The sequence below is a fragment of the Chiloscyllium punctatum genome, chromosome 36 (genome assembly GCF_047496795.1).
Source record: "Chiloscyllium punctatum isolate Juve2018m chromosome 36, sChiPun1.3, whole genome shotgun sequence".
NCBI classification, from domain to species: Eukaryota; Metazoa; Chordata; class Chondrichthyes; order Orectolobiformes; family Hemiscylliidae; genus Chiloscyllium; species Chiloscyllium punctatum.
In genome coordinates, this window is record NC_092774.1 from 52,303,200 (window position 1) to 52,316,041 (window position 12,842).

General features: G+C 39.7%; 1 protein-coding gene across 1 annotated transcript in view; it reads left to right on the forward strand.

Moving 5' to 3' along the window:
- The window catches only part of LOC140460096 (uncharacterized), a 51,205-nt gene extending 38,691 nt beyond the window's left edge, over positions 1–12,514 (forward strand). Inside the window, exon 3 of the mRNA XM_072554496.1 lies at positions 11,569–12,514. Within this exon, the coding sequence (XP_072410597.1) occupies positions 11,569–12,452 (884 nt within the window). The 3' untranslated portion in view covers positions 12,453–12,514. The remainder of the gene's footprint in view (positions 1–11,568) is intronic.
- The last annotated feature ends 328 nt before the right edge of the window (positions 12,515–12,842 follow it).

The following is a 12,842-nucleotide window of genomic DNA, read 5'->3' on the forward strand; positions in this document are numbered from 1 at the left end:
GAAGAGCTAAACTGGGAGAACTAATCACTCTCCTTTCATTGTGCAGAAGAAAAACTTGCAATCTTCTTCATGCAGATGATAGACATATTGGAACCTTTGGTTTAATGATCAGTCTGAAAAAAAATGAAGAACAACATAACGGTGTTAAAGGAACAGCATCATCACACCACCCCCTTGAAAAATGAACTATCAATATACAAAGATGGCTTCATTTTAAGATTCCTCAGTATTACATTGTTAGTGCACTACAACACAGATACACTACATAGACTATGAACATGCAATAATGCACTGCTGCATTCTGTTTTAGTCCATTTACTCCTGCCACCGAATTCCTCAGTTTTGCATCCGAGTCTCGACAATGCACTGGCAATCATGTTTTCTCGTACTGCCACATGCACAACGTTGAAACTGAATGACTATAACAACAAGTTCCACCTAGGCAGTCTGGAACTTTAGTACTTAAAAGTTCTCCACAAACTTCAATGAGTTATGATTGTTTTACGTGGTTGTCTCAGATACATTACTGGAAACATAAACTTTGAAATGTTGTAACTCCAACACTAAGGTTTCTTCCCAACTTTTGAATATGATTGCTGATGAATGTTCAATTTCCTGGAGATATATCCGATAGTTCTTACCATCTTCTCATCGTCTTCCCACAAGAGCATAGCACTAACACCCACATCAGTCAAAATCGATAGACACCTTGAATGGCTTTTCACAATTTGAAGTAGCTAATACAGAAGCAATGACTAACAGAGCTTTCATGCTGTCAAATAACTGCTAGCAGTGTGTTGTCCACGGAAACCTCTTGACTTGATTTAGTAGATCAGTGAGTGGAACAGCCACACTGGAGGATAGCAAATGTTGTTGGCCTATTCAAGAAGGGGAATAGCGACAACACTGGACATTATAGATCAGTGAGCCTTACTTCGGTTGTGGGTAAAGTATTGAAAAGGACTATATGAGAGAGGATTTATAATCATCAAAATGGAATAAGTTGATTCAGGATAGTCAACACGGTTTTGTGAAGGATTGGTCGTGCCTCGTAATATTTATTGACTTCATTGAGAAGGTGAACAAACAGGTGAATGAGCTTAAATCGGTTGATCTGGTGTATATGGATTTCGGTAAGGTATTTGATAAGGTTCTCCACGGTAGGCTATTGCATAAAACAAGGACAGATTGGATATAAGGTGATTTAGCGGATTGGATCAAAAAATGGCTCGCTGAAAGAATACAATGGATAGTGTTTGATAGGAAATATTCATCCTGGAGTTCAGTTACTAGTGGGGTACCGCAAGGATCTCTTTTGGGTTCAGTGTTGTTTGCTATTTTTATTTTTATAGATGACCTGGATAAGAGCATAGAAGAATGTGTTAGTAAATGTGGGGATGATGCTAAGGTCGGTGGAGTTGTGGATAGTGACGAAAGGTGTTGTAGGTTACAGAGAGACATAGATAAGCTGCAGGGCTGGAATGAGAGATATCAAATGGAATTTAATCCTTGAAATTGTGAGATAATTCACTTTGGAAGGAGTAACAGGATTGCAGAGTACTGGGCTAATGTTCAGACTCTTGGTAGTGTAGATGAGCAGAAAGATGACAGTGGCCAGATACATAGATCCTTGAAAGTTGTCACCCAGGTTGATTCCGTTGTTAATAAGGTAAATGGCATGTTAGCTTTTATTGGTAGAGGGGTTGAGTTTTGGAATCACGTGATCATGCTGCTGCTATGCAAAACTCTGGTGCAGCCACACTTGGACTATTGCATACGGTTCAGATCACCTCATTATAGGAAGGATGTGGAAGCTTTGGAAAGGGTTCAGCAGAAATTTTCTGGGATTTTGCCTGGTATGGAGGGAAAGTCTTACGAGGAAAGGCTGAGGAACTTGAGGTTGTTTTCGTAAGGTAAAAGAAGGTTGAGAGGTGACTTAATTGAGACACATAAGATAATCCAAGGGTTAGAAAGGTTGGACTTTGAGAGTCATTTTTACTTGGATGGCAATGGCTAGCACAAGTGGACATAGCTTTAACTTGATGGGTGATAGAAAGAGTACAGATGTCACAGGAAGTTCCTTTACTCAGAGAGTCGTAAGGATGTGGAACATTCTGCCTGCACAGCAGTACACTCGCCAACTTTAAGGACATTTAAATAGTCATTGAATAGGCATATGTACAAGAATGGATTAGTGTCAGTTAGATGGGCGTCAGACTGGTTCCACAGGTTAGCACAGCACTGAGGGCCGAAGGGCCTATACTGATTTGTAAAGTCCTATGTTCTATTTCTATTGCTAGACTTTGGTATGAATTTTTGATAAAATCCACTTAATCCCAGGAATCATGATTATACTGTTGTTGTCAATGCTATGGGAATCTCCCCATTTACCTTTGTTTTTGCACTCGGTGGAGCCATTTGTCCATGTCAAATAACATGGCCCAGGAAGGTGACTTGGCTTTAGCAAATTCAATTTCAACCAGTTTAATAATCAAACCGGCCTCCCGAAGTGAAGCGAACAATTCTGATAAATGCTGCAAATACTCCTTCGATGTGTGACTAAAAGTCACCAGGTCACCAATAAAAAAAGATTATTCCTGAAATGACGTTATTGGTAGATCTTTAAAATGTGGCTGCCTGATTTTTCAGACTAAATAGCACAACTTTAAACTTATATACTTCATTCGGCGATACAAAAGCCGAAATTGACTTTGCTCTTTCAGACAAAAACACCTGCCACTACCCTCTGGGCAAGTTCACCTTAGAAATAAAAAGTTGTTTGTCTCATCTTTTCAATACGGTAGTGGAATCGGAATTGCATCAGTCTTCATAACTGCAGTGACTTTGCAACAGTCCATGCAAAACCGTTGGGTACCATGTGGTTTTGACAACATTACAATGGGTGAGCTCCAGGCACTATAACTCGCTTCAATTATGTTGTCTTGGAGCATGCATTGTATCTCCTTTTGAACCTGTGCCAACAATAGATGGCCATGCCAATCAGGGATTTGCTTTATCGTAACACCATTTCCTATATCTATGTCAGGCACAACCCGTTCGTATTCCCAACTTATTTCCACATATCTCCCCATGTGATATCAATAACTAGCAGAGGGATTGAATTCAAGAGTCGTGAGGTGATGTTGCAGCTGTACAGGACTTTGGTTAGGCCACATTTGGAGTACTGTGTGCAGTTCTGGTCGCCTCACTTTAGGAAAGATGTGGAAGCTTTGGAGAGGGTGCAGAGAAGATTTACCAGGATGTTGCCTGGAATGGAGAGTAGGTCGTACGAGGATAGGTTGAGAGTTCTCGGCCTTTTCTCGTTGGAACGGCGAAGGATGAGGGGTGACTTGATAGAGGTTTATAAGATGATCAGAGGAATAGATAGAGTAGACAGTCAGAAACTTTTTCCCCGGGTACAACAGAGTGTTACAAGGGGACATAAATTTAAGGTGAAGGGTGGAAGGTATAGGGGAGATGTCAGGGGTGGGTTCTTCACCCAGAGAGTGGTGGGGGCATGGAATGCGCTGCCCGTGGGAGTGGTAGAGTCAGATTCATTGGCGACCTTTAAGCGGCATTTGGATAGGTACATGGATGGGTGCTTAATCTAGGATAGAAGTTCGGCACAACATCGTGGGCCGAAGGGCCTGTTCTGTGCTGTATTGTTCTATGTTCTATGTTCTATGTTCTAACTCTGTCAGTTAATTTCAATTTTTCGCTGGAAAATAACTCAATCATTTATCCGATTTTTTTGACAATTTCCGTATTGTCCAATTTAATTTGAGGAATGTTCAATACGGAATCCTCTGAACTTGGCTCTTCACGTTAGGTTGTAATCAGTAACAGTCTTTTGTTTTGTTTTCCTTGCCTGTAAAAATACCTGTTGAGCATATTTACATGACACAATCTGGCAGATTTCTTTCTGTCTGGAGTCCCTATCAAATAGTTCACCTCAGTCAATCTCGTTTTGACTTGACAAAGTCCACTAAACTTTGCTTGTAAAGGTTCACCTCTCAATGAAATTAATACTAACACCTTATCTCCGATAGCAAAATTGCAAGTTTTTGATTCCTTGTCTGCTTTCTGTTTCATTGTATCCTGTGATGCTTTTAAATGCTTTCTGCCCAAATCTCCCGCTCCATTTAAACAGTTCCTTAAATTTCGCACATAATTCAAAATGTGATCGGTGAATTCCGACTTGCCAGTTTCTCCTGAATCAATTTTAGCTGACTTCTCACGTTATGCCCAAGAATTAATGCAAGTGGGCGAAATTTGGTCGATTCATTTGGCACATCTCCAATGGCAAAACAAAACTGAATTCATTTTTCCCAATCATCTGGTTAATCTTGATATTCGCCCTGAGTATTGTATTTTATGTCTGATGCCACCTTTCCAACGTTACTTGTTCCAGATGTTATGCAGCAAATTTGAATTGACTTCTTCCCAACCTTGAATAATTTTGTTATAAAGTTTGACCCTTATTAGGATTGTATCGCTGTAGGTAATCCATATTTACTAAAAATTTTGAGTAACTCGTCTTCAATCCTTTTAGCTGTGATATTGTGTAATCGAATGGCCTCTGGCATTCTAGTGAATACATTCACTATTGCTCAAAAAATACCCCTTCCCACTTTTTTTTAGGTAAGCGTCCTATGCAATAAATTAAGCCTCAAATGCAGGAATAGGTATTAAAGGTGCGGGTTTCATTTCTGCCCTTGGTTTTCCAATTACCTGGCAGGTATGGCATGTCTGGCATGTAAATTTTGAAAGGTTCAAATCAATGACTCACTGCTCCTGACAGGCCGCTGGTCCAACCTACCGCCTTTTGACCTGCAGCTGCTGCAGAAAAACAGAAACTGAGGGCTCCAGCGCTCGAAGTAAATTTTTAAAGGTTCAAATCAATGACTCACCACTCCTGACAGGAGCCTGGTGCAAGCTCCCACCCTTCTAGCTGGTTCTAGAGCTGCTGCTGCTGAGAAACAGGAACAGAATACTATGATAAATCCCATCCAGCCCAGGGGACTTATCTATTTTCACATTTTCCAGAATAGCTGACATGTCCTCGTTATGAACTTTAATCCCGTCCAGTCTAATAACCTGCGTCTCTGTGTTCTCCTCGATAACATTTTCTTTTTGCAGTGTGAATAGTGACGAAAAATATTAATTTAGTGCCTCTCCTATCTCCTCAGAATTCACATGCAAATTCCCAATACTGTCCTTAATGGGCCCTCATCTCTCTTCAGTCATTCTTTTATTCCTGAGATACCTATAGAAACCTTTAGGCTTTTCCGTGATCTGACCTGTCATACACTTCACATGTCCCCACCTGGCTCTTGTCAGCACTCTCTTTAAGCCCTTTCCTGCCAACTTTTAACTTAGAAGTGCCCTAACTGAGTCTTCACAACTCTTGTTTACAGAACTCTCATTCTTCCTCTTGACAAGAGATTCAACGTCTTTAGCCAACCACATTCCCCTCACACGATCACTTCCTCCCCGCCTAACAGGTACAACCTGATCAAGGAAATGCAGTGACTGTTCCTTGAGCAAGCTCCACATTTGAATTGTGCCCATCCCCTGCAGTTTCCATCTTATTCATCTTAAGTCATGCTCAGTCGCATCATAATTGCTTCATTATCCACAAATTGTTCACCTACATCCAAAATCTACTACCTGCCATGGTTCATTACCTAGTACCAAATCCAATGTGACTTCGTCTCTTTTTGGTCTATCTACGTAATGTTACAGGAAACCCTCCTGCACAGCTTGGACAAAAACTGACCCATCTAAAGTACTTAAACTTTCCAGTCAATATTTGGGAAGATGAAGTCCCACCATCATATAAACTATCCTGTTGCTTTCGCACCTGTCCAGAATCAGCTTTGCAATACTTTACATCTCTGGAACTTTTCGGAGACTGATAGAAAACTGCCAAGAGGGTGACATCTCCTTTCCTGTTTCTAACTTCAGCCCTTGCGAACTCTGTAGATGACGTATCATCAAACGTCCTTTATGCCACTGTAATGCTGTGATTGACTAACAATGCCACGCCTCCTCCTATTTTACCACTTTCCCCGTTCCTACTGAAATGTTCAAACCCCGAAACCTACAACACACAGACCTGTCCTTGCTCTATCCATGTCTCCGAAATGGCCATAGCATCGAATTCACAGGTACCTACTTATGGTGGAAGCTCACCCACCTTCATTCACATGTTCCTGGCGCTAAAGTAGACACACTTCAAAACATCTTCCTGCCTGACACGGCAGATGAGTTAAATAAATACAATGCATCAGTCTTCACAGAAGTGGACAAATTAGCTTGCAAACAACTAAATAAAAATGAGGAAATAAAGGAGGAAATGAAATAACTATAGTAACTATCCCGAAAGAAAAGTGGAATTTAATGGGAGAAAGACTGCTCAATCCCCTGAACAATGCAGGATGTATAGGTAGCCACTTCCGGGATAACATATACACTGGTGGAAATCTTCCTGGAAACCTTATATTGTGACAAAAATAACTTTTAGTAAGGCGCCAATGGAGTAAATTTATTTCAGAAAGAGAAGGATAACAACAATAAAATCGCCATCAACAGATCAATTTGATCAACGTCGGTCATTATGAATATACTCGATCCTATCACAAAAGATCGAATGACAAAGCATGTGGAATTACAAAATTGAACTTGCAGAATGAAGAAAAATGGCGTCGTGAAGGGGAAATTATTCATGAAAAATGTATTAGCGTTCTTTGACTTATTAAAAAGCAGGATAAATGAAGAGGAAGCAGTAAACAAAATATACATCGATTTTTAGATTATCTTAATAAGAGATAACACATTATGGTCCTGAACAGGATGTAAGTCCATCTGATCGGATGGAGTATGTTTGCATGGATAGCTGATTGGCTAAGCAAAAGAAGACAGCCAGTTGGGGGGCGTACGTCATTTTCTGGATTGCAACATGTAACTAGTGGTGTGGCGAAACTGTCAGTGCTGGGACATAATTATATCCAATAGCCTCGACTTGCAACGTGAAGGTGAATCTACTCTTGCCAAATTTCTGCAAGACGCAATGAGAAAAAAGTAGCAAGGCTTGTGGTGAGAATGTCATGAAGAGAGCTCAAAAGACCACCGACAGGTTAAGCAAAAAATAAATTTGACACCGGAATATAATGTGGAGAAAGGGACAATTATGGTTCGCGTCACTTTGGGAGGAATTCTAGAAGAAGCAAATGTCAATTAAATTGAGAAAGACGGCAGAAACTTGTAGTAAAGAGGAATTTCGGAGTTTTCACCCATTAATCACGAAAGAGTCCTGCAGATATCATGGCAAATTAAATGATGGTGTATATTTTAATCGGAATCGTTTATAAAATTAGATAGGCTTTAGTAAATCTACAGAAAGAACTAATTAAGCCAAAGCAGGAATACTGTGAATAATGTTGGGCCTTTTACATTAGGATATAAAGATATAACATAGAACATCAAAAACTACAGCACAGTACAGGCCCTTCGACCCTCGATGTTGCGCCACCCTGTCATACTAATCTGAAGTCCATCCCACTTACACTATTCCATGTACATTCTTATGCCTGTCCAATGACGACTTAAATGCACTTAAACTTGGCGAATCTACTACCGTTGCAGGCAAAGCATTCCATACCCTTACTACTCTCTGAGTAAAGAAACTACCTCTGTCATCTACCTGAAACCTATCTCCCCTCACTTTAAAGTTGTGTCCCCTCGTGTTTGCCGTTCCCATACTTGGAAAAAGGCTCTCCCTGTCCACCCTGTCTAACCATCTGATTATCTTGTATGCCTTTATTAAGTCGCCTCTCAAACTTCTTCTCTCAAACGAGAACAGCCTCAAGGCCCTCAGCCTTTCCTCATAAGACACTCCTTCCATACCAGGCAACATCCTAGTAAATCTCTTTGCACCCTTTTCAAAGCTTCCACATCCTTCTTTTAATGCGGTGACCAGAACTGTACACAGTACTCCAAGTATGGCCATACAATAGCTTTGTACAGCTGCAGCATAACCTCCTGGTTCCGGAACTCAATCCCTCTGTTAATAAAGGCCAAAATACTGTATGCCTTCTTAACAACCCTGTCAATCTGGGTGGCAACTTTCAGGGATCTGTGTACATGGACACCGAGATCTCTCTGCTCATCTGCACTCCCACGAATCTTATCTTTAGCCCAGTACTTTTCATTCCGATTATTCCGTCCAAAGTGTATCACCTCACACTTGTCCACATTAAACTCCATTTTCCACCTCTCGGCCCAGCTCTGCATCATATCTATGTCTTTCTGCAACCTTCCACATCCTTCGTCACTATCCACAACTCAACCCAACTTCGTATCTTCTGCAAATTTGCTAACCCACCCTTCTAAGCCCTCATCCAGGTAATTTATAAAAATGACAAACAGCAGTGGACCCAACACTGACCTTGTGGAACGCCGCTCGTAACTGGACACCAAGATGAACATGTTCCATCAACTACAACCCTCTGTTTTCTTTCAGCAAGCCAATTACTGATCGAAACTGCTATGTCTCCCACAATCCCATTCCTCTGTATTTTATATTATAGCCTACTGTGGGGAACCTTATCGAACGCCTTGCTGAAATCCATATACACCACATCAACTGGTTTACTCTCATCTCCCTGTATGGTCACTTTGTCGAAAAACTCAATAAGATTCGTTAGGCATGACCTACCCTTCACAAAACCGTGTTGACTGTCCCTGATCAGATTATTCTTTTCTGGATGATTATAAATCCTATCTCTTATAACCTTTTCCAACACTTTACCAACAACTGAAGTGAGACTCACTGGTCTGTAATTACCAGGGTTGTCTCTACTACCCTTTTTTGAACAAGGGAACCACATTTGCTATCCTCCAGTCCTCAGGCACTATTCCTGTAGACAATGATGAGTTCAAGGTCAATGCCAAAGGCTCGGCAATCTCTTCCCTTGCTTCCCAAAGGATCCTAGGATAGATCCCATCCGGCCTAGAGGACTTGTCTATCTTCACACTCTGGAGTATTTCCAATACCTCTTCCTTGTGAACCTCAATCTCTTCTAGTCTAGATGTAAGTATCTCTGTATCTTCCTCGCCAACATTTTCATTTTCTATAGTGAACACTGTCGAAAAATATTTATTTAGTGCTTCCCCTATCTCCCCTGACTCCACACACAACTTCCCACTATTATCCTTGACGGGCTTTGAAGGCAAGCCAGAAACTGATCATTCGCTGAACAGCAGACATGAAGCCTCCAAACAGTAAGGAGATGTTGCATTAGTTTGTCATTTGTTCTTTGTAATTGGGAGATTGAAAGGGGTTGAAATATGGTGACATACATAAGATCACCGAAGAAATTGATTTAATATATGCAGAAAGGTTATTGTTCCCCACGTGAGATTTTCGCCGGTAGGAAGGAATAATCTGAAAATAATTATTCTAACCTGTACAACAAAAATGAGGGAGGCATTCACTCTCTCAGAAGATGGTAAATATGTTGAGCTGTTTTCTGCAGTGGACTGTAGAAGTTGTGCTTTTGGTTTTATCGAGAACACGGTTAATATCTTATTTAATTAGGACTGGAATCAAGTGTTCTGGCGGTGCAAGCATCACCATGCAGTTAATGATCAGGTTCGATGAGATCTCATTGAATAGCGGAGCCGAATCAATGAAGGAAGTGGTCTACATCTGCGCTCATGCATTGTGTGCTATTGGTTGTCACAAATCAGTGGTAGATTGAACGTGAAGAACTAAAATCTTGTGATTATGTTCTGAATTAATGTACCCGAGAATGCACTGAAACCACATGCAAACGAAAAAAACAACTAACGAATAACCAAAATAAAACAAAAAAAAAAGTCCTGGAGATAGAAAAGTTGAATTATCTGAGATTATTTTCAATGAGTGGGCATCGATAAGAAACGGTTAAAAAAAGTTGATTTGTTATATATACAAGAATTATAATGCGGATTTACTGCGTACAAAACGGGCAGTTGCTGAGAACAGACGAACTGCATTTAATCGTTGAAAGAGTGAAGGGCATGAATGAGACCTGGTGGCAGGTGTCAAAATGTGCATTTCCATAACTTTGAACCCCATTCCAAGTACGTTGAGTAACATATTGTATTGAGCATTACAGGTTTGAAAGTATGGTGGGACTAATTTATTCTTGGCAGTTCAATCAAACAAAAAAGCTTACGTAATTTGTTTGTTCAAACATGAACGAAAGCGCTTCATGCAATTCTGTGTAAACGCTGAAGGATATAAAATGAATGACGGAAAACCATCAACTGAGAAATCAATTCACCTTGTTTTGTCACAACCAGTTAGATTGGATTCATTTAAAACATGCTTCAAATAATTCTATGGATAGAGAAAATTTACTATATGTTCCTTGCTGTATTTGCTATGCCTGGTAAGTGCCTTTAATAAATAACTTATCATAAATCTTTGTAGTTCGCTGCTGTTTTGTTAATGGTAATGTCACATGTAATCGATTGTTCAGAGCTATAAAGACTTCCATTCAATAATATGTCTGTGCTATTGAATTTTACGTGTGGTTGATGCAAGTTTAGACTTTTGTCTCAACTGGTTCTACCAAACCACAAATTTGTGCTACAAGGTAAATTTCTCTTCTGCTGAATACATTTTTTTTTTAACAGGAAAATCTATCACTAGACATAATACTTGGGACTCAATTATGTTGAGTGTGATCACAGAAGTTGATGACAGGATTACAGTGACCATAAATTACTGGGAGTAACTAATATCCTAGAAAAGCTTTTAATATGTGGTGAGCAATGTGACACAATCAACCGTACGATTTGTGAAATACTTCTCGTTTTATAATCGTATTGGAACTGAAACGTCATCTCACTCTGATTCGAAGTCAACTGATTGGCATCACTTTTCGAAACTTACTAGTCTTACCAAAAGCAACCCTGTGAATTACTTGGGGCCGGGTGCACATTGTTTATAAGTGTTACACTTCAGGACTATGCAAGAATTCCTCAATAATTTGATTATTCAACTCAAACGTTAATTATAACATAGAGTAGGAATTGAGGATTAGCCAGACCGGATAATTTTCATCTTAACATGCCACCAGAGAGCTCTCCATTCCAGATCGTTTAAATCTATTAATATTTCCACCATTTCCTCTCCACCACATGTACCTGTGTCATTTTGTATTAAACGATTTTGTTTTCTGATCGCAAAGACTCCCAGTAATAATTCCACATTCTGATTTAGACTGTTATTCCTTAAATTCTTTTGCAAATTCATTGATGATTGCTCCGCACTGGTCACACATAGAATTAAATAGCATGACAGGTGGAAATATGTTTGGAATGTTATCAATTTCAAACTCCTTTATAATGAGGTCATCATTGTTTGACACTCCTTCTGCACGTTTACGTCTACAACAAAGAAGTTGCACCATTTTCTCATAATCATAACACGTAATCTAACGTTCTAATTTTTATCCGTCTGTTCTTAAACTTCCTAATCATACTAAGTGCTTTTTTGAATTATTTATCTTACAGTAAATATCGTGACAGTTGTGATTCTATACCAGAGGAAGTGTGGACTTTCCACCTGCACCATATACTATCTGACGGCTATGGCAACATCTGATCTGCTGATCATTGTTACTGAAGTCATATTCCTCCGTGTCAATTATCACTATTTCCCAGTAAATTTTCTGAACATCACACCTGTGTGCACGGGTATCTATGTCCTGCTTCGAGCAGCATTAGACTATTCTGTTTGGTTTACCACTGCTTTCACTTTTGATCGATTTGTTTTCATTTGTTGTTCAAGACTGAAGACTAACTATTGCACCAAGAAAACTGCAGCTGCGGTTATCTCAACAACTGTAATTCTGTTCTACCTGAAAAACATTCCAATCCACTTTAGATTTAAACCTGCTATGATAGTCAACAATATACCATGGTTCTGCTCGAATAAGTTGAGTTATAATACTGACCCGAGATGGATTGGATTTAAGACGTTCGAAAAGGTTTTAACTCCAATGATGCCATTCTTTTTAATTCTGTTACTCAACTCTCTTACAGTCAGATTCATTTTCGTGGCCAGTCGAGCCCGTAAGGCACTGAAGTGTCAGAAGAAAGGAGGTGATCTCAGAGACACAGAAATGGAAAGCAGAAGAAATTCTGTGATTTTGTTGTTCACTATATCAGGCAGTTTCACTCTTCTATGGTTGGTTTATGTTCTGTATATTTTTGGTGTCTTTCGCGCCATTGATCCTTTCGGTATACGTGTTCATATCGCATATATGCTGCGGAACTTAAGTTGCTGTACAAATACATTTCTTTACGTGGCGACACAGTCCAAGTTCAGAAAAGAGGTGAAGAGTCTGCTAATGCATCCAATTACATTAATTGCTAAACTATTTACAAAGCTTTAAAGTCCAGCATGTGAGGCCTTCGTTTTTTTTTGTTCTCAAGTCCAAACAGTACCATGAGCCTGACTGGGTGGAATCAATCCTCTGCTGAATGAGGTTTCTTACTTGAAGTTATCCAGTACCATTTGCTGGGATCTTAAAACAGGATTTAGAAGTGCAATGCATCTCTCCCCGTTACTCTCTCTCTCAGAATTTTCTCTTTCTTTTCGTTTGAAGTGGAAAATTGCATGCGGGATTATTTAATTTGCTGACTTCACCTTTGGCAAGACTGTGTTTATGGGGTGCTACTAAACTGGAATAGTCACTGTTTAGTGATGAAGTAATCTATTATTCCGTTAGGTTTTCCAATTGCGTTAAGCCAATCCATTTTGTTATTTCTGTGTATTGTAACTA